The 21,687-nt window shown below is 50.5% G+C and overlaps 1 protein-coding gene across 1 annotated transcript in view; it reads right to left on the minus strand.

The window, feature by feature from the left end:
• FER1L5 (fer-1 like family member 5) overlaps positions 1–21,687 on the minus strand; it is a 283,372-nt gene that overhangs the window by 236,480 nt on the left and 25,205 nt on the right. The window contains exons 15-33 of the mRNA XM_066377641.1: positions 20,266–20,309; positions 20,094–20,176; positions 19,932–20,026; positions 18,935–19,063; positions 17,088–17,265; positions 8,840–8,964; positions 7,899–7,999; positions 6,889–7,066; positions 6,660–6,815; positions 5,431–5,562; positions 3,976–4,139; positions 3,548–3,662; positions 2,620–2,722; positions 1,935–2,098; positions 1,859–1,873; positions 1,661–1,813; positions 1,281–1,425; positions 1,091–1,168; positions 63–244 (exon numbers count right to left, since the gene is read on the minus strand). Of these exons, the coding sequence (XP_066233738.1) occupies positions 63–244; positions 1,091–1,168; positions 1,281–1,425; positions 1,661–1,813; positions 1,859–1,873; positions 1,935–2,098; positions 2,620–2,722; positions 3,548–3,662; positions 3,976–4,139; positions 5,431–5,562; positions 6,660–6,815; positions 6,889–7,066; positions 7,899–7,999; positions 8,840–8,964; positions 17,088–17,265; positions 18,935–19,063; positions 19,932–20,026; positions 20,094–20,176; positions 20,266–20,309 (2,340 nt within the window). The remainder of the gene's footprint in view (positions 1–62; positions 245–1,090; positions 1,169–1,280; positions 1,426–1,660; positions 1,814–1,858; positions 1,874–1,934; positions 2,099–2,619; positions 2,723–3,547; positions 3,663–3,975; positions 4,140–5,430; positions 5,563–6,659; positions 6,816–6,888; positions 7,067–7,898; positions 8,000–8,839; positions 8,965–17,087; positions 17,266–18,934; positions 19,064–19,931; positions 20,027–20,093; positions 20,177–20,265; positions 20,310–21,687) is intronic.

Genomic DNA, 21,687 nt, shown 5'->3' on the forward strand with positions numbered 1-21,687 from the left:
TGATGCCCCATGAAGCAGGCCCACTGGAGCCTGTTCCACTCTGCCCACCCAGCCCGCTATACCTGGGAGTCCCGCTGCCACAGTTCCAGCACCACGAGTGGCGGGCTCTCCCTGGTGTCTTCAGGGTTCTCATATAGAAGGAGGTGCTGGAAGACGAGTGTCTGGGCCCATGTGGGGGCTGCAGAGCTGCTCAGGGTTTGGGTACACTGACTATGGTTCAAGAAGATCAACCGAATGAAGGGCCCTGGAGATTGGAAAGAGAGGGGAGTCTCATTGTCGAATTAGGTACCCAGGGAGGCCCAGGCTGGGCGGCTCAGCTACTGCCCACTGCGCAGAAGATCACCTTACTGTAAGCTACAGAGCAAACAGACAAAAAGCTGGAGGCCAAGAGTCATTTGGTTCCACCCACGTCTGTTTTACACTACCATGGTTGAGGGCATCACAGAGATGGAGGGCCAGGAGCTTTTCGGGAGGAGTTCTGGGAGCCAGGCTACACGTTGTTGTCTTTTCACAGTGTCAATGAGTGGATTTGGTATCAAGAAATATCAAAAAGCCCTCTTGGTGTGGGTGCTGATGCCCAGTGGACGCTGCCCTGGCTGAGCCTTTCCTCAGGCAACCTGTACCCCCAGCAGGACAGGCAGGAGCACTGACTCACGTGGACCATCCGTGGGCCCTCCTCTCAGGACAGAGGACAAGCTCCTGCACAGGGCCAGAAATTGCCACCCCTTCCTACCCTCGTCTTCTGTCCAACACAAGGGACATGTGATTTCCAAATGAGTCACCTCTCTCTTGCTTCATGTCTCGTTAGTACTTTGCCAACAAACTTTTCCCTCTTCAAGACCCAACTAAGTGGTCCCCACGAGGTGATGCCTCCTCAACTCCCTCCTTGCTTCTGCAGTACTGAGGACACTCCTCAGTATCCTCGCCTCGTATTCCTTATTTTTCAGTCTTTTCCCCCAACCAGGGTCATGAGGTCAGGGGGATGGTCTGCATATTTGTCACCTTCTTCCTTTGCCGTATCTTTATACAGCAAGTGGCCACATCATGGGGCCCCTTGGGGGCTGAGGGAGAAGAGGGGCCTGTCACTTACCCTGGAATGTCTGGATCTGGTGGGTCATGAGGTTCCGGGCCTGATAGATGTAGCAGAAAAGCTGGTAGTAGTGGGGCTCTAGGGAGAGAGGAGCCAAGTCCGTCGCTTACCCCCAGGACCTGCAACCCACTCCCTGCCCTCAGATATGGAGCCTTAGGGACCACCCAGGCTGACTCAATGAAGTGCTCACTGTTGAAGACACAGTAGATGAAGGGCAGGTGGGGTTCCTGGGTGTCCACTGGGGCAGACCTCCAGGAGTTCCTGAGTGTTTTGCTCAGACTCTGTGATGCCATCCTTTTCTCATCCTTCTCAGCCTGCTGTTTGAGATCCAGCCTCTGCCCCCACAACAGTCTCCCCTGAGGTTCTTGGGTGCCCAGGCCCAAGTCACGCTTTTCCCCTCTGGGCTCCATCCATGAAAGCCCAACAATGTGGACCCAGAGCCCAAACTCCCCACCCTCCAACTGTCAGTGCCCAACCTAGAGCATCTCCTGCTGCCTGCCATGCCTGGGTTGGCCCGGGCTCCAGGAGATGGGGCTCAGGGAAGAGGCGCCTAGCCTGCTGAGACTTTACCAAGGATCCCTCCAGGAGGAATATGGGTGCGATGCTCTTGTCCTTGTTGGGGGCCAGCCTGCGGTGCCAGCAGCGGCGGCGGAACCGGCTTTGGGGCTGAGGGTTCAGGTCAAACTTGGAGCCCACAGTGCCATATTCCCAGCCCTCCTCCTCCTGGCTTGGGCCAGGGTGGTGCTGCAGGGAAGGCAGCAGAGTCACACCCTCCTGCCATGGCTTGGGGTAGACTGACTCTGCCAGTGGTTCTGCCAGGTTACCGCCTAGGTGGCCCCCTCACCAGCTGCAGGAAGCTCAGGGTCTCCTGCTCCATGTTCAACTTCCCGTGGTCCCGCAAGCGCACACGTGCCCAGCGCCGCCGGCGGCATGAGTAGTAGGTCTTCTCCACAGAGTTCCAGACTGGGGGCAGTCCCGAGGGCTGGATCCCCACGCCGTACTCCCAGCCTGCAGAAGCAGGGCCATTGCCTGTGGGTGCCTGTGTACCCACAGGCTGGGAAGTTTGGATGGGCCCACCCAGAGTGCAGGCTATGGGGGAAGTGCTTTCCCTCGTGTCCAGGTCTCTCTGGCCCTGGAAGGTGTGGCCACACTGTGTCACCTCAGTGGCCTGGGCCCAACTGCCCGTTTTACAGATGAGGAAGGTGAGGCTCAGAGATGTCATGTGGCCCATACAAGGTCACACCACCCGTAAATGGCAGGGTTTGCATTTTGAGCCCAGGTCATCAGACTTCCTGCTCCTGGCACCTGCCCTGAAGCCACCTGGGTTGAACCCAGGCTTCAGATCAGATCCTTGCTCAGGTGCTTGGGAGACACTTACAACCTGCCCTGTCTCAGAACAGCGGCCCATGTCTGAAAGGCTGAAGGCCCTGCTGTCCGGAGGCTGGGGGAACCCCAGGAATTCAGCCCCATCACACCTGAGAACTTGGCTGTGGGAAGTGGCAACCCCTGGCAGGGGGCAGAGGACTAACCCTCATTGTCCACTGCGTGGTTTAACTCCACAGTCCAGTTCTTCTTCACGTGCCAGCCTTGGGGGCACTTCACTTTCTCACGTGCCTCCACAGGCTGTCCATTCTGTAGTGGACAGGGCGGGCAGGCCGAGGGGTGGCTGAGCGGGAGGCGCCTGCACACATCTCCTCACATGCTTGCTTGCCCCCAAGGCCAGAGGCTGCTGGGAGCAGGCAGCACTTGCTGTGACTGATGCCACACTCAGAGTCAGTAATATGCTTTCACTGACTTGCCTTTTCAAATTATAAATCAATATATTTTATAAGGAAAGTTTATATGTCTGCTATCATTGAAAAATCAGTATCACTCCCCATAAATAGGAAATAGCTATAGTAATGACTGAGAAAGAAAACTGTGTGACTGACTGTCACCTGGGTAATGCTGCCTGCCCAAGCCCAGGCTGCTGGCTGCTGTGCTTTTTGAGGATGGGGCCCGGAATTCCCTGTGCCATGCAGCAGCCACCAGTGTCCTGGGGCCACTCACACTTAGTGTAAATGAGTTCAGATTGTCACTCTCACAATGCCATGTATTAAGTACTCAATAGCCACATGTGGCGAGCCTGATGTAGGAACATTTCCATCATCACAGAAAGATCTATTGGACAACACTACTTAGACCACTCCCAAACCAATTCTCTCCTTCAGGGAAGCCTTCCTTTTGAAGAGGCCTGGGAAGAAAACATTGTCCCCGTGCTGTTCTTTGCAGTCTGATTGAAGACATCTCTACCTGCTATTGTCAGTGCCAGCCCAGGGTCCACACAGTGGTGGGGCTGCAAAGCTCAAATGGCAACCCTTGGTCTGGTGCTCTGTCCACTGGCACAGCCCAGCTTCCAAGGTGCCCCCACCTGGTTGCACTGCCCCCATGTCCTGAGGCAGCTTCACCCCAGCTCACCACATCTGTGTTGGGGGTGGCTGCCGGCACCCAGGCCCCTGTGATGTCCCGCTGCTGGTTCTCGTACACCTCCTCCAGCACCTGGCTCTTATTGATGTCTGTGTCCAGGAGGAGTCTAGGAGCAGCGAGACCTCGAGTTCCCAACACGTCCCCCCAGACTCCAGACCCCTGGGGTCCTTCTCTGCTGGCCAAGCTCTCCCTCAGCAGGCAGCCCCACCTACTCTGGGAGGGGCTGGGCTGTGGGCCGGCATGCAGGGCAAGGTGGTGGGTGGGGCTTCTGTCTGGGCATGCCAGCCCTAGGCCTGGGCTCCAGTGGCTGTGTGCCTATCTAGGCTGCTGCTGACCAGCCTCCCGGGTGGAAAGAAGTGTTGACTGCAGGGCTGAATGTCCAGGGCACACAGGCTCCAGGCTCTGTACCCAAGCCTTACCTCCTCTGAGGCTCCACTGTCCACTTCCCCTGCCAGCGCCATCCTGGGGGCTCCTTGAAATCCTCCTTGGAGAGAGCTTTATGCCCCAAGACATCAGAGAAGTTGGGGCAGTGGTACAGCCCCTGTTGCCCCCACTGGTCTTTATACTTGGCTTGGTTCTCATACTGGGGGTGGGGTGGGAGGGAAGGCTGTCAGTGACTGCTGCCTCCACAGCACACAGAGGGACAGCATAGAGCCTGGAGGGGCCTGCAATGTGTCCTGTCCACTTGTGTCACTGCTAACCAAGGGACCCCAGTCCTGCCCCACCACTTGCCACCTCTTTGATGTTTCTGGGCCTTTCTTCCAGGTTGCCCTGCTGGGTGTGTGGTCCCCACACCTCCTCCAGAATCCCCACTCCATCTTGGCATCTCCAAGCCCTACCTACGAGCTGGTTACGCATATTATATATCCACCTGCAACATGCAACTTAGAAACTAAGAAAATGTGTTTAGTTCAGTAAATTATAAATCCTGAAACTCAAAAACTATTTCTCTTCTGCTCTCACAGCCTTCTACCAAGCCCTGCCCTACCCTGCCCAGATATTAGAGCCGCCTTTGGCTAATTGCTCACCCACCCCTAGGTTCATTGCTCTGTGGGAAGGTGCCTCGCTTCATGCCCCTCTGACTGTTCCAGACCTCCCCCTTCCTGGAAACACTAGACTGGTCTAAAGGATCCTGCTGGGGGTGACGGGGCCCCAGGCTGCCCTGTTGGTGATAGACAAAGCCCCTGCAAGTCAGAGCATTACTCACCTTACATGCTCTGAACTACCTGGGAGAAATTCCCCATAAACCTCCACCAGGGAGAGAGTGGCCTGACCAGGCAGTGCGCAGTGAATAGAGCATGGACAGGGATGTGGAGGACCCAGGTTCGAAATGCTGAGGTCGCCAGCTTGAGCATGGGATCATAGACATGACCCCATGGTTACTGGCTTGAGCCCAAGGTTGCTGGCTTGAGCAAAGGATCACTTGCTCTGCTGTAGCCCCCCATCAAGGCACATGTGACAGAGCAATCAGTGAACAACTAAAGTGCCGCAACAAAGAATTGATGCTTCTCATCTCTCTCCCTTCCTGTCTGTCCCTACCTGTCCCTCGCTCTGACTCTCTCTCTGTCTCTGTCAAAAAATAAATAAAAATGAAAATAAATCTCCTCCAGGGAGAGTGACTGGCCTCAGTGACACTCCACTGAGCTTTCTGTCACCACATGCCTATGGCTTGTCAACAGGGACCCTGAGCTGGCAGTGTCTCAGGTCGCTCCAGAGTCTGCTGCCTTTCTCTACCAGACCCCCTTTCACAATCCTAGGTTCTTGGTGCTGAGCCATTGCAGCTCTCCTACCTCTGTCACACACACACACACACACACACACACACACACACACACACACACACACACACACACACACACACCCTGGCTGCTCACCGTCTCTGCGTACACGACCAGCTCTCCCCCTCGGAGCAGCTGCAGGTCTGAGCTGTCCGTGACGTTGCCCAGCCACATGCACACCTGGAGGTGGACCGGGAGTGCATCCTTCTGTCCTTCACCCTCTGGGTACTGAGCCACAGGCAGGCCAAACCCACAGGGGTGCGGGTCCAAAAGAAGCAGTCATGTGAGTGAAGGAAGGGCACACACACCTGCCCCTTCACCCTGAACCCCAGGAGCTTGGGCCCCACATTGAGTTGGGTTAGCAAATGGTTGTACATGTGACCTCATGCTGGGGGGTCCTGGGGGGAGACGGGCAATGCTGCCTAGGGAGAATGGGAGGCTCCAAAACGAGCAGTGATTATGGCGACATTGGCAATGATCCTACTGATTGTTGATTGCATTCTTGTAGTGTTCCAGGCACAGTGCTAAGTGCTAAATGTGCAGCATGTGCTCTGACCCTCACACACCATTGTGAGCTGGGTGTCATTATCACCAGGCCTATTCTACAGAGGAGCAGACTGAGGCTGGGCATGGCCAGGAGCTGGCCTGGGGCATACAACTTAGTGAACGGTACAGTCAGGGCTCGAGTCTCCGTGCTTCTTTCAGGATGAGAAGATTTCAGAGGGCACAAGAGGGGCCCTTAAGGTGGGAGGAGGGCAGAGGGCAGGCAGGTATGTGAGAGGAGCCCAGGATGGCCTGAATTTTGAGAGTTTGGGGCTCAAGAGGGCTGAGAAGGTGAGGTGGCTGGGGTCAGACCAGGGAGGTTGGAAACAAGGGCTGTTATCAGGGTGGGAGTGGGGGTTGTCGGCCTTACTTACAGCTTATATCTGATATGATGGGCTGGTGTCCAAACGTTATAGGCATTAAATATTTTGAATTGCACCCAACTGTGGTCCAGGGAAGAGATAACAAGGGACTGAACCTAGTGTGGTGTGAGGATGACAGCGGAGGCAAATCTGAGGAACATTTATTAGGGGCGTGGACTTGGCGTTGGCCTCCTGCCTATGGAGCCGCCCTCCAGAGACTGTAGAAATTGTTTACAACCCATTCACCTGGTAAAAGACCTGGGAGGCAGGCAGTGTCTGGCCCTCAGAGAGGCTCATGGGCGGCAAGGAGTGGCACGCCCTCCCGGAGGCTGCCCCCTAGATATCAGAGATTCTCCCTGGGGTGTTTCTGGGCTTCTCCTCCCAAAGACTGGAGCTACCCAAGGACTCCTACTTCCATACCTGCAGGAGGATGGTCTGTGGTTTCCCACAGAACTTGCCGCAGTGCAGGGCCCCCGTCGGGGAGAACAGGATGCTGTGGGCAGGAACCTGTGCATAGGCCACTCTCTGTTCCTTGGCCATCAGCCAGATCATCACGTCTGGGAGGCTCACCTGGGGCTGCCAAGGCAGGAAAGTCAGGCTGGCATGCAGGCTCCAAGGCCTGCTTTCTGGCTAGTGTGTCTGGGCTCACCTCGGGGAGCACGGCATTGAGACGGTATAGCCAGCCCTCCACAGTGGCTACCATGTCCCTAGGCTGGGCTTCCTTGGCCTCTTGGGCCAGTTCCTGCAGGAGGAAGCTACGAAGTTGCCACCTCTTCTTGTCCAGCTTGGTGGCTTTGGGCTGACCAGTCATGCAGGGCAGAGGGCGCCTGCAGCCAGGACCAGAAAGAAGGGGGTTAGACCATCTCATGACCTCTGACCCTGCCTTAGGCCAATGTGACCTTCCTAAGACTCAAGATCCCTTCCAGGGAGGGAGTTAGGGGGAGGGGGGCTTAGGAGGTATAAAAAGGGACACAGGGGTGGGGGGTGAGAGAGTTATATTCAGTGGGACACTTGAATCCATGTAAACATAGTAAATTGAAATTAATAAAAATTTAAAAAAAAAAAAAAAAGATCCTGCCCAAACCCTGCTGGCCTGACCCTGGGAGCTCTTCCCACTCCTCCTGAGGAAGCCTGCTCACTATGGGCCTGGCCCCTAGTTTCTCATCCTCTCACTCATCCTCCCTGTCGCTGCAGTTGTAAGCCAGGCCTTTGCTCAAGGACCACCTCTGGAGAGAGGTCTAAGTCAGCCAAACCCTGAGGTGTAGGAGTGGCAATCCAAGTGGGGTGCGGGGCTGGCAGAGGCCTTACAAGGAATCTTCCAGAACAGTTAGAGCCCTGAAGAAGGCATTGTGCAGAGAAAGAGCAGTAGGGAGAAGGTGTGGGGCTGGGACAGGAAAGGCTTGTCCAGAAACACAGAGAGGCGTGGTTTGGTGGGAGGACCAGGAATGGGTGTGGGGACAGCAAAGACGATGCTTGATGTTTGGGGTGGGAGTGGGGGAAGTGGGAAAGGTTGGGGCCATTTTTCTGCAAGGCCTGATGGGAAAGGAGAAACTGCTGTGCTGGTTGGGTCTCCAGATCGGAAAGATTTGAGGAGAAGGGGGTGGGGTGGGGAAGGGTTTCAATCTGAAGCCCCAGCTCAGATGTGGCGCCCACTCCTACTTGCAGTCCTCCAACAACTCGCTCAGCAGCTTCTTCCACTGGGCAAGCAGGGCTGGGTCCCTTGGGTTCCTCATAGATTTCAGGATGTACAGGTTGGCTTTCTGCCAAGCAGGAGGAAAAGGTTCGGTGAGTATGAATCACCCAGGCCGGCTACAGGGCTGCTTTGCCCAAGACATTTATGGCCAGGACTTGGGAAACTTGGAGAGACGACCTGGGATGCCAGTCCAAAGCCATCACATGTCCTTGCAGGGTTAGGACCCATGCACTCTCCCCACTACCTAATAGAAGAAATTGGTGACAGGAAGAAGCCAGGATAGTGAGGACCATGGAGGAGTACAGGGCCTTCTCTTCACAGGTGCGAGAAAGTCATATCTGAGGCGGAGGTACCAGGTGGCTCTCCTGCCAAAAAATTGTGCAGTGGCTTTCTTCCTTGACAGACACTTAAAACTTTTGGAATCTGGCCCCTCCCAGCTTCTCTGGCCTTATTTCTCTAACCTCCATGCTTCTACCACCCCTGAACTTTACATCTACACGGCTTTATACATTGTATCCTTCTCTGCACCCCATCATGCCTACAGCAAACTCTTCATTTTTTAGGCCTCTGCTCAAATGTCACTTCCCTTTCCAACATCTCCTCAACTATCCTCTCTTCATCTCCTCTTCCCCACCCTACTCTCCGCCCTGGTGCTCTCAGTGTCTGGACGTTCATCGAAGCCCTAGTTCAGTAATTGTGTGCATCTCTCACTTAGGTGGTGAAGACAAGGGCTGTTACTTATCTCCGCATCTTCAGAGCCTAGCCCCCTCTGTCAGGCACATCCATCTCAGTCGGTGCGCAAGGCATGAGTGAGCCGAGCGACTGGCTTCCTCTGACTGTGACTTATTATCCCAAGTCTCCCATCAGTGATCCAGGTCCTTCCTGAACCTACTCCTGTACCACTCACCAGTCGGTCCCGAGTGAAGTGGAGAAGGTTGAGGCAGTTCAGGCGGAAGCTGACGTCCTCCCAGTAGGAGGTCACGGCCACAACTGGCTTGGTGTTGTACCAGGGCACATAATGGTAGGTGTTCCCTGAGACACAGAGACAGAGGAAGGTGTCTGAGGGCCTCTGCGAGGTCTCCCTTTAGTGTATCCCTCAGAGGACCTTCCTGAGCTACTTCATTCCTCAAGGATGCCATCTGCTAATAACCCTAATTGGACCCCTGCTACCAAATGGGTGGGGTTCCTTATTGAGCATTCACTGAGCTCAGTGTGTCACAAGCCTTTTAAAGCCACCAGTGTGCAGTTTGGAAACTGCTATTGGTGAGCAGTAGTTTGCCTGAAGTGGCCAAGTGGTCATAACACAGGTATCTACCTCCATAGCCCCAGGCCCTTCACTTCAGGTGAGATATAGAAGCAAGAGGCATGGCTCGAGGTGGGTCTACCTCTGGGTGGTCAGCAAGGCAGAGGAAAAGTGGGCCCTAGGTTCAAGAAGAGCGCCGGGGTTTGGCTGGGTTGTGCAGACAGCTCCAATGAAAGCCTGTTTGAAGGAGTGGGGTCAGGGGCAAGCATGGATAAAACCCATGATGGTGTGGTAGATTGGGTTCCCTGGAGATGACTCTTATTGAAATGGGGGGGCGGACCTTGATGAAACATAAAAAATCTTTTTCCGAGGAGTGCTGTTGAGTTGACATAGAAGGAAGAAGCCCACAGAAGCCAAAAATAAAGGCAGAAAGTCTGAGGCAAGTAGAAGCAAAGCTGGTTTCTGTCCTCTGAGTTCCTGGCAAATCTTGGAAAACTTGCACTTCTTTTTTGGGAACTGCCAGTGCCCAGTGGTCAGGAGAGAAAGCCTAGCACTGCACAAAGTAAGCAGTCTAATTGTATCCCTATAAAGATATGTTGAAGCCCTGACCAGTTGACTCAGTGGTAGAGCATCGGCCCAGTGTGTGAATGTCCCAGGTTTGATTCCTGGTCAGGGAACACAGGAGAAGCACCCATCTGGTCCTTCTCTCTCTCACTTGCTCTCTCTCTTTTCCCCTCCTGCAGCTATGGCTTGATTGATTCAAGTGCATTGGCCCCAGGTGCTGAGGATGGCTCTACCTCAGGCACTAAAAATAGCTCAGTTATGAGCATGTCCATAGATAGGTGAAGCATCAGCCCTAGACGGGGTTGCTATTGGATCCTGGTCAGGGCGCATGCAGGAGCCTGTTTATCTCCCCTCCTCTCACTTGGAAAAAGAAGAAAATGAAAAAAATTAAAAAGATATGTTGAAGGCATGCTCCAATACTTCAGAACATGACCTTATTTGGAGATAGAGGCATTCAATACAGTGGTCATTAGTTAAGATGAGGTCATACTGAAGTAGACTGGGTCCTTAACCCAATATGACTGATCTCTTTATAAGAAGAGAAAGACACAGAGAGATGACAGCCATGTGAAGACACAGAGACGGGGAGACAGAGGCAGAGATGAAGTGTTGTATCCACAAACCAAGGAACACCGAAGATTGCAGGCAACCACTAGAGACTGGGAGAGAAGCCCAGGACAGATTCTCCCTCAGATCCATTAGAAGGAACTACTCCTGCCAACACCTTGGTTTCAGATTTCTAGCTTCTAGAACTGAGAGAATATGTTTTCATTGTTACAAGCATCTAGTTTGTGGTGCTTGGTTATGGCAGCTCTAGCAAATTCATAGGCCACATAAAGCTGTAGCTTCAAAACCTAAACCCTTAGTCTGGCCAGGTGGGGGCATAGTGGATGAAGCATTAGCCTGTGACACGAGGACCCAGGTTTGAAACCTCAAGTTTGCTGGCTTCAGTGCAGGGTTGCCGTCTTGAGCACAGGATAATAGACATGACCCTATGGTCTCTGGCTTGAGCCCAAAGGTTGCTGGCTTGAAATCCAAGGTCGCTGGCTTGAGCCCAAGGTTGCTAGCTCAAGCAAGGGGTCACTGGCTTGCTGGAGCCCCCCTCCCCAAAGGCACATGCGAGAAAGCAGTCAATGAACAACTAAGGTGCCACAACTACGAGTTGATGCTTTTCATCTCTCTCTCTTCCTGTCTATCTCTGTCCCTTTCTCTCTAAAAAAACAAACAAACAAACAAAAAAACCCCCAAACAAAACCTAAACCCTAAGTCAGTGAAAAATAATCCACTACACAGAACACAACTATCTCCAGTGAGGCTCTGGGGAAAGAGGACAGGAAACTTTCCTCAAAATTTATAACCTCAAATGAGGCTTCATACAGGTTGCATTCTGCATTCGTACCACCTGTAGTGTGTGCAGAAAATTTAAAGTGGTCTCTGGTTGCCTGCACCCCAAGTAACTGGAGGGAAAAAAGACAAACCCTCTCTGAAGCATGAAACTTTAGTCAAGTCCCAAATGATTCCACAGATAAAGTTCCAAGAAAATTAGCAGCTTAGAACCAATACACACACACTCCAACCCAGCAATTCCAATCCTAGGTGTACATGCAAAAGAAAGGCAAACACAGCATTATCAAAAGACTTGTAAGAAAAGTCAGTAGCAGTACCATTCATAACAGCCCCAAATTGGAACCACTGAACCACTAAACTCTCCCCCAGAAGTAGAAGAAATAAATAAATTATGGTATATTTGCACAATGGAATACTACATAGCAATGAGAATAAATGAGCTATAAATACTCCCAACAACATCTAGGTCTATGAATTCATTTCACAAATAAAATAATGGGCAAAGATGCCAGAAACATGAGAATACATACTATATGATTTCTTTTATATAAAACTAAAAACTAGACAAAATGGCCTGACTTGTGGTGGTGCAATGGATAGGGTGTTGACTGGGACTCTGAGCTCCCAGGTTTGAAACCCCGCTGGCTTGAGCAAGGGGTCACTGACTCAGTAGGAGGCCACTGGTCAGGGCACATATGAGAAACAATCAATGAACAACTAAGGTGTCTCAAGTAGCTGATGCCTCTCATGTCCCTTCCCGTCTCTCCTCACTCTCTCTCAAAATGAAACAAAACCCACACAAAATAAATTGGAGGCTAAGAAAGGGATTGCTCTTGGTAAGGTGGGGGTACTGGGGCTCAAGGGGCCTCTGGGATGTTGGGACTCTGTTTCATGGTCTGGATGTTATTACATGGGTCTTTGCTTTGCTGAGCTGGATGCTTTGGTTTGTGTACTTTTCCTTGGATATGTTATACACAAATCAAAAGTTTAAGAATTTAAAAAATAGCCTGGCCAGATGGCAGCACAGTGGATAGAGTCTCATACTGGAACACAGAGGTTGCAGGCTTGAAACCTCAAGGTCACCGGCTTGAGCACAGGCTCATCCAGCTTGAGAATGGGCTCACCAGCTTGAGCTTGGGGTTGCTGGCTTGAGCGTGGGATCAGAGAAATGACCCCATGATCTCTGGCTTGAAGCCCAAGGTCGCTGGCTTGAGCAAGAGGTCACTTCCTCTCCTGTAGCCCCTCCCCCCCATCAAGGCACATTTAAGAAAGCAATCAATAAACAACTAAGGAGCTGCAACAAAGAATTGATTCTTCTCATCTCTCTCCCTTCGTGTCTGTCCATCGCTATTTGTCCCTCTCTCTGTCTCTGTCACACACACACACACACACACACACATACACGAATTTAAAAAATAGTGGTAACAAAGGAGATAAAATAAGTACATAAAATACAGTGTGTCAAATGGTGAAAAATGCATATAGAAAAATAGTGGAGGACAAGTGGCTGCCAAAAAGTTTTAAATAAAATGTCTACCTAGCCCTGGCTGGTTGGCTCAGTGGTAGAGCGTCGGCCTGGCGTGCAGAAGTCCCGGGTTCGATTCCTGGCCAGGGCACACAGGAGAAGCGCCCATCTGCTTCTCCACCCCTCCCCCTCTCCTTCCTCTCTCTTCTCCTCCTGCAGCGAGGCTCCATTGGAGCAAAGATAGCCCAGGTGCTGGGGATGGCTCCTTGGCCTCTGCCCCAGGCGCTGGAGTGGCTCTGGTCTCAACAGAGCGATGCCCTGGAGGGTCAGAGCATCGCCTCCTGGTGGGCAGAGCGTCGCCCCCTGTTGGGCGTGCCGGGTGGATCCTGGTCGGGCGCATGCGGGAGTCTGTCTGACTGTCTCTCCCCGTTTCCAGCTTCAGAAAAATACAAAAAAAAAAAAAAAAGAAAGAAAAAAGAAAAAGAATGCAACCTGGAGAGATGACAAATACCTGAAAGAGAGATTTAAAGATATAGAGAATAAAATGAGAAGTTGCACAGATGATAGAGTGAATTCATAAGGAGATACAACAGACAAAGGGAAGAGGAAATTTTCAAAGAAAAGTTATCATTTTTCAGAATTATTGGGAGACACCGGCTTTAGATCCTGGCACTGAGGGAATAGTTAGAATAATAAATAAGCAGAGATCCAAGACAGACAGGGGTTGTCAGATAGAAGCATGAGGATACCAGATGGCAGTTTTCTTCTACTCTGGCAGGGTGTGCAAAAGCAACAAGGGGAAGGAAAATAACTCCATTTTCAGCAAACCAAGGAGACAGATATAATCTTCAGACTCAAAATACATCTAAGGATTGCCAAAAGCAACTGTGATTGCCCTAGAAGCCCAAAGGGGGGAATTGCAGCAGAGTCCCCTGCGGAGACAGGAGGACAGAGCACAGCAGGCAACCCAGCCTGACAGGAGCAGAGAGTAGAAAGTGCCAGCAAAAATACACCCCTCAGGAGTCAGGAACTCAGGAGTCAGATGAGGAAATGTAAGCTGGCAAAACACAGAAAACAAGTGAAAGAAAAACAAAAGCATCACTGGAAGGAAAGACAGTAGACAAAGAAGCCCCAGGGAGGTGTACACCTTAAAGCCTAGGTATGTCTTATGGTCAGGTGCGTCTTATGGAGCAAAAAGTACGGTAAAAATGGATCACAGAATTAAATGTTAAAGACTAAAACTGGCCTGACCAGGCAGTGGCGCAGTGGATAGAGCGTTGGACTGGGATGTGGAGGACCCAGGTTCGAGACCCCGAGGTCACCAGCTTGAACGCAGGCTCATCTGGTTTGAGCAAAGCTCACCAACTTGGACTCAAGGTTGCTAGCTTGAGCAAGGGGTTACTCGGTCTGCTGTAGCCCCACGGTCAAGGCACATATGAGAAAGCAATCAATGAACAACTAAAGTGCCACAACAAAAATCTGATAATTGATGCTTCTCATCTCTCTGCATTCCTGTCTGTCTGTCCCTATCTATCCCTCTCTCTGACTCTCGCTCTGTCTCTGTAAAAAAAAAAAAAAAAGACTAAAACTGCAAAATTTTTAGAACAAAAAAGGAAGAGGAAACACTCATGATCTTGGGTTAGGCAAAGAGTTCTTCGATATGACACCACTAAAGAAAAAAATGGACTTCAGCTATGAATACTAATATAAAAAATTTATTTGAGCAAAAGATGCAAAAACAGATGAGTACAGATTAGAAAGTCCCACTGATATAAAATGCAACAATAGTAGGATGCACACATAGGTGGATATTTTTTTTTAAAAAGCAAGGTGGCTTAAAAAAATTGGATTTTAAAAAGCAAGGCGGCTTGCCTGACCTGTGGTGGCACAGTGAATGAAGCATCAACCTGTAATCCTGAGGTCACCGGTTCGAAACCCCAGGCTTGCCCAGTCAAGGCACATACATGAAGCAACTACTATGAGGTGATGCTTCCATTTCTTCCTCCCTTTCTGTCTCTCTGGCTTCTCTCTAAAATCAATAAACAAAATCTTAAACAAACAAAAAAAGCACGGTGACCTGACCAGGCAGGGGCACACAGTGGACAGTGTCAGTTTAGGACGCTGAGGACCCAGGTTCAAAACCCTGAAGTCGCTGGCTTGGGCCCAAAAGGTCACTGACTTGAGCGCAAGGTTGCTGGCTTGAGCAAAGAGTCACTGGCTCTGCTGGATGCTGGAGCCCTCCATCCCCATCAACACACATATGAGAAAGCAATCAATAAACAACTATAAGTTGATGCTTCTCATTTCTTTCCATTTTTGTCTATCTCTGTCTGTCCTGCCCCTACTAAAAAAACCCAATAAAATAAAATAAACAAAAAGCAATATGGCCCTGGCTGGTTTGCTCAATGGATAGAGCATCAGCACTGCATATGGACATCCTGGGTTTGATCCACTGTCAGGGCACACAGGAGTAGCGACCATCTGCTTCTCTTCCCCTCCCTCTGCAGCCAGTGGCTCGGTTAATCTGAGCATTGGCCCCAGATGCTGAGGATAGCTCAGTTGATTTGAGTATCAGCCTCAGACAGGTTGCTGAGTGGATCCTGGTCAGGATGCATGTGGAAATCTGTCTATCGCCCTTCCTCTCACTTAAAAAAAAAAAAAAGCAAGGTGTGAATATTGCAAGTCAGGACTGTGATTATTTCTTGGGTAAATGGATCTGGGAAGAACATCGGGAAGGGGGGCTTCTAAAAGGCTGACAATCTTTTCTCTTTTATGCTGAGTGATAAGCTTGTGGGTACTACTTTTATTATTCTTCTTTAAACTGTATATGTATATACTTTTTGTGTATTTATTTTATTATAATTTAGAACAAGTAGAACATTATGCTAATGAAGCCAGTCCTTCTCCATACGGTATGATTCTATATAAAAGAAAGGTCTGGGCCTGACCAGGCGGTGGCGCAGAGGATAGAGCGTCAGACTGGGATGCGGAAGACCCAGGTTCAAGACCCCGAGGTTGCCAGCTTGAGCGCGGGCTCATCTGGCTTGAGCAAAAAGCTCGCCAGCTTGGACCCAAGGTCGCTGGCTCGAGCAAGGGGTTATTCGGTCTGCTAAAGGCCCACGGTCAAGGAACATATGAGAAGGCAATCAATGAACAACTAAGGTGTCGCAATGCGCAACGAAAAACTAATGATTAATGCTTCTCATCTCTCTGTTCCTGTCTGTCTGTCCCTGTCTATCCCTCACTCTGACTCTCTCTCTGTCTCTGTAAAAAAATTTAAAAAAAAAAAAAAAAGAAAGGTCTGGAATAAAAAACCCTATAGAGACAGAAAGCAGATTAATGGTTGCTTAAAGTAGGGGAGATGAGGGAGAATAGAAAGTGATTGCAAGTGCGTACAGGATTTCTTTTTGGGGTGATGAATATTCTAAGCCACGGCCAGATACCTCAGTTGGTTAGAGCTTGGTCCCAAAGCACAAAGGTCACTGGTTTGGTCCTCAGTGAGGGCACAAACAAGAACACATCCATGTGCCTATCTTTTTCTCTCTAAAATCAATAAGTAAAAAGTTTTTTAAATAAATAAAATAAAATTGACCATGGTGATGGTGCACAGTTCTGTGAATATACTAAAAACCACTGAATTGTCTAATTTCTATGAATGAATTGTATGGTATTGTGAATTATATTTCAATAAAGGTGTTCTTAAAAACAAGTAGCGCCTGACCTGTACTGGCGCAGTGGGTGAAGCATTGACCTGGAGGTCACCAGTTCAAAACCCTGGGCTTGCCCTGTCAAGGCACTTAAAAGAAGCACTACTACGAGTTAACGCTTCCCTCCTTCCTCCACTTTCTCTCTCTCTCTTCTCTCAAAACAACAACAACAAAAACAAGTAGAGAAGAAAAATGTACAGAAATTCTCTCAGTGGGTGATGAGATAGCAAAGCTGGGGAAGATGAGAAGGAGACCGTATTCCTCCAGAGCAGTGAGTCTGGAGCTTGAGTGCGCATCTGAATCACCTGGAGGGCTTGGTAAATACCGGACTGCGGAGCCTCATTCCCAGAGATCCCGACTCTTTAGGACTGGGATAGGCCAAGAATCTGTATTTCTCACAGTTCCCAGACAATGCTGCTGCTGCTGCCCAGACACTGCAGTTAGAAGACTGTTGCTCTCTAGTGCTCAATATGCGTGCCCAATAGTTAGATACTGGGTAAAAAGACAAATGGATGGATAACAGGTAGGCAGGTGAGCAGTGGATGACTGCTACATGGATGGATGGGGTGGTTCAGAGCAGTGAGGGAGAAAATGGGGCTGGGAAATTTGTACTGTGAAGAAGCACTTGAAGTCAAGACCTGGTTTCAACTCTTGTGGGCTCACCACCCACTAGCTAGGTAATGTTTTACGTGTGACTTCACCTCCCTGAAGCTTATTTTTCTGTGAAACGTGGGTTAACAATGCTTATGAGTGTTCCATGAGCTTAAAAGAGCACAGAGCCTGGCATACAATGAATGCTCCCCACCTCCTGGCTGGATCTGACTATTACCATCATATATCACTGGGCTATACTGTGTGGTTGAGATGACAGGCTTGTAATTCAGGTCCATTTTGTTTCCATAGTGGCCGATGCTGACTTCAAATTGGATCAGGTCCTTAAAGTTGGGCATCATGGTACAGGAAAGGAAGATGACGCACAGCCCATACTTTTGGCGGTTCTGGTGCTTCTAAAACAATAATCCCCATTTCCCCAGCACATAAGCCAAGGATGAACAAGACTATAAATATAAAGACAGGCAAGGGATAAAGATGAGGTACACTATTTCTGTAAAAAGCCACTTTGCTTCTCTTCAGAGTAAGCTTTTCTAGAGTCTGAGCCCCTCCCTCACTCAAAGCCTTTCCTTGAGCCCCGCTCACCTGGCCTATTAAGGAGGCAGTTCTTTCAGGACCTCCATCACTTGGCCCCTCCACCCACCCAGCCCTGCTTCCTTCTCATCCTGGAACTGGGCAGGAGGGTCTTCCGCCTGGTCCGGTTAGGTTCTGGGTTGGGCCACCCACCTCTACCCATGTTGGACCACTCTGACCCTCTCCTTTTGGCCTAGATACCCTCCTCAAATGAGACTGAGTGTGGGCAGGGTGCACGGTAGAGGCACACACACTCACATAGCCTCTTTGGATCCTTCTCAAGCCCCCTCCTCCCACCATGCCTCTCTTTTGCTCGGGGTCCTTTCTACATCATGTTAGCACCTCTCTCATTTCTGTTGCCAACTTCTGCCCTACTCTTGCATGTTCTTAATTGGTTCCCTAGCTCTGGTCTTCCCTCTCTTAAACATAGGTCTTCTTCTCCCCTGAGCCCCTGTTTAGCTACCACCTGATCGCATCTCCTGTCACTTTCCAGCCAAGTTGCTATGCACTTGTCTCCATGTACCACCTGCAGTCTCCCCCTCCCACCTACAGCGCTTGGCTTCTCTCTTGACCCAAGGCTACTGGTGCCTTCCCAGTAACCAATGGATACCTGTGAGTCCACATCCTTTCTCTCTGCCACGTTCAGATAGCTGATGGCTCCTTTCTGCAGCTCCCTCCTCCATAGGCTGCCCCAGAACTCCCCCTACAAAGCCCTCCTCCTGCTGCCTCTTAGGCTGTGGTGTCCTGATAGGCTCCAGCTTTAGCTCCCTTTTTCTTTCACTTCACCTACTCCCACTGGGCTGGTCATCCATGACCACAGTTCAGATCCTGGTGTGCTAATGGCACACCCATCTGTCTAGAAGCCTTGAGACTGGTGCTCATGGATGTCTCAGAAGCACAGGTCAAAGCAAAGTTAATCCTTTCCCCCAGATCTTCTCCTCTTCAAGGGAACTCAGGTTGAAACAAGTCACCCAACCACCTTGCCACCCGAAGCAGAAAATGGGAATCAGCTTAGGGAAGGTGGCCTCACTTCTGTGTCCTATTAGTTGATGGCTCTTATCATTCTGCTTCCAAAGGGACTCTGGAATGAGCTCCTGATGTCCAGCTCTCTTCCCCTGTGACTGTACCTCGTTTCTCTGGAGTGAGTTGCTCCCCTTACTCCCTGATGAATATTCTTAACACTTTCCTGCCTCAGTGGCTCTCCCTTGCCTTCAGGAAGTAATTCAAACTCCTTAGAATGCTCCTTAGAATGTTTCTCCTTAGATAGAGGACACATTTCTTAAATCAAAGCCTTATCTTGTCCTTACTGGGTCCCCAAGCCACCTGGGATTTGGGACAGCAGAAGCTATGGTGGCACAGCAAAAACTCAGGTGGACTGACCACCATCCTCATGCCCCCATCACCTCATTCAGTTCGTGGCCAGGGTCAAAAGTGAGAGGCACAGTCAATCAGGGCAAGAAGAGGGCTTTTTTCTTCCTTGGGGGTTTCTACCTCTACATTAGTCACTTCCTGGGAGAGGTCCTTCATCACCACATCTTGGTGAGACTTCATGTGGGTGACTAATTCCAGGAAGACTCGGCCTCGATATGCCAAACCATCCTTCACAGAGCTGGGGATACTCTAGGGTAAGAAGGAGGAAGACAGAGAGAAAAGGGATGAGAGAAACAGAGCAGGCTAATCTCTTAACATCTCTGCAGCAAAGACAGAGTTGTCCAATAACTTCAACTCTAGGGAGGAATTTCAGACCCCAGACAGTGTTCCTGGAAAGCCTTGGGCCCTATCCCATCTTCTGCACTCTTCAGCCTGCTTCTCCCCTTCATGCATTCTGCCTGCAGATCCCCGTAAATGCTTCTTGCTGGGAGGGGACTGTGATAATTAGTGTGTTCTCCCTGCCTGGCCAATCAGAGCACGTCCCACCTCCTTGGCCACAATAACTGGCCCTAGGGGAGCACATGTGACCTAAGGACACCAATGAGAATGCTCCCCTGGCCTTCAGTGTGAGAGGCTCTGGAGACCACATTCCCAGCATGGAAACCTGACTGTAGTGGGAAAGAATGAGACCTGGGCTAGACAACAGCAGGGATGAGAAATGGAGAAGTGAGAGTCTTCTGATGGTGCTGGGGCTCTCTGCCTGTCTCTTCCTCAGGCAGAGCCCTTCTCAGCCCCATTCCCTTTTGTCAGTCAATTTGACTTGGCTTTCACTAACCCAGTGATTTTCTACATTTGCCTGTGCTGTTCCTTTTGTTTCACAGGTCCTTTCCACCTGTCTCAAGGTCCCATCTCAGTGCCCTCCACCTGTTCCTTTCTTGTGCCATAGCATATGTCCCACACATCCATGGCCATTTACATACAGGCTTCATGTTCTCTACCAGCACATGATGGACAGAAACCGGCGCTGGGCCCTCCCCAGGCAGCTCCCAGGCCCCAGTGCCTCACAAATGGCCATTTTTACCTCCTCTGTTCCCTAGAGCTGACATGAGAAGCTTACAGTGCCTTCTTCTTGGATCTGGAAAGGGGCCTTTTTACCCCCATGGAGAGTCAGGAAGCTGGGGCCAAAGCAAGGTAGGAAACCAGAGTACATTCCTGCAAGAAGAGATAGTGAGAGGGCGGCCAGGTGGGAGGGGCAGAGGAGGGGTGGGAGGTAGCTTGCCTTCCATTTCTGCTCCAGTGGATGAGATCTGGTTGAGGGACAGGCTGACAGTCCCAATCTCATTCCAGGTGTTTCTCTTGTAGCTGGAAAAAACACATACCGCTGGTTAAGCCCCTGACCCAGTTCCCAGCTTCTCCCTGGCATGTTTTTCAGCCTCCACCCAGTTGCTCACCCGTCCAAGACTCTGAACTTGATGTAGCTGGAAAGGCAGGGCAGCTGCAGGGGGAGGCAAGAGGCGCAGTGGGTACATGTTTGTGCTTGGAGGCTCTAGTCCTCATGGAGACGGCAAGCACTTGGAAGTCCTGGGTCCAGGTCCAAGGCCTGCTTCAGTTACCAACGAGCCATTTGGATTTACCATAGGAGCTTCTGGATCCCAAACTTTAAGGCCCCCTCTTGCATGGGTCCCTCACAAAGTCCTGAGAGAGACTAGGACTGTGTCCCATGATCATTTTGTAATCTTGTTCTTCAAATGGTTCCCTAATTGCATAAGCTCAGGACCCATAAGACCTGGGGCCTCCCTGACTGTGGATTTCAACCAATGGGTCATCTATCTCAAACAGTAAATAAAAATGGTTGCCCACTGGGGGAAGTCACATGTCCCCCAACCTGTGCTGAATGATCTGCCTATACTACCTGAGTGACCCTTCCTAACAAGCCCTATAGCCAGGCGCTATTCTTAGTCCCATTTTCGGACAGGAAAACTGAGGCACAGAGAAATTAAGTTCTTGAAGATCTCATGTTATACTCAGGGGCAGATGCAGCCTCAGAGCTCTTAATCACACTGCCAAAGCCCAGTGAGGACTGGGACTGTCCCTCTATGCAGATGGGGAATGAGGCCTAGAGAAGCAGAGACTAGCTCAAAGTCACATAGTAAGGGGTGGAGTCAGAATTGAAACCTATGCTTCTGAGTATTTGTTTGTTTGTTTGTTTTTTATTTATTCATTTTAGGAAGGCGGGGAGAGAGGAGCAGGAAGCATCAACTCCCATATGTGCCTTGACCACACAAGCCCAGGGTTTCAGACCAGTGACCTCAGCATTCCAGGTCGACACTCATTCCACTGTGCCACCACAGGTCAGGCCTATGCTTCTTAGTCTTATCTCCACTCTGCTATAGGATCCCCTTAATTATGAGAACAAAAAAAAAAAAATCCATGTTTGAAACAGCTGTTAGGTTGAGGAATGAGTGGGACCCCTGTATTCTCAGCTAGGCCTCTTCTCCCCTCACAGCAGTTCCTAGGGCTCAGCCATAGTCCTTCTAGTTCTCCAGTCTCCTTGTCCATTCCCCACTTGCTGTGCAGGCTATGGGCCAAGGGGAGGTAGGGAAAGGGCTTTCCAGTTGAGCATCTGGGTATTAAGAAATTGGGAAATTGCCTGGGTTAAGGAAGGACGTTGGAAGTGGAGACATGAGCTATGCCAGGCATCCAGGTCTTCCAGAGTTATAAATCCTTCAAATTCAAATTCATTGCTCAATCACCTTTTCATCCACCCTGTTGAGAGACCTCTTCCCCTTTTCTAGTTCCTTATCTGGACTCCCCTCCTATCCTGGGACCCTGGGACTATAAACTCGCATGCCCTTATTTTCATAAGCACTCCA

The sequence above is a fragment of the Saccopteryx leptura genome, chromosome 3, assembly GCF_036850995.1.
Source record: "Saccopteryx leptura isolate mSacLep1 chromosome 3, mSacLep1_pri_phased_curated, whole genome shotgun sequence".
NCBI classification, from domain to species: domain Eukaryota; kingdom Metazoa; phylum Chordata; class Mammalia; order Chiroptera; family Emballonuridae; genus Saccopteryx; species Saccopteryx leptura.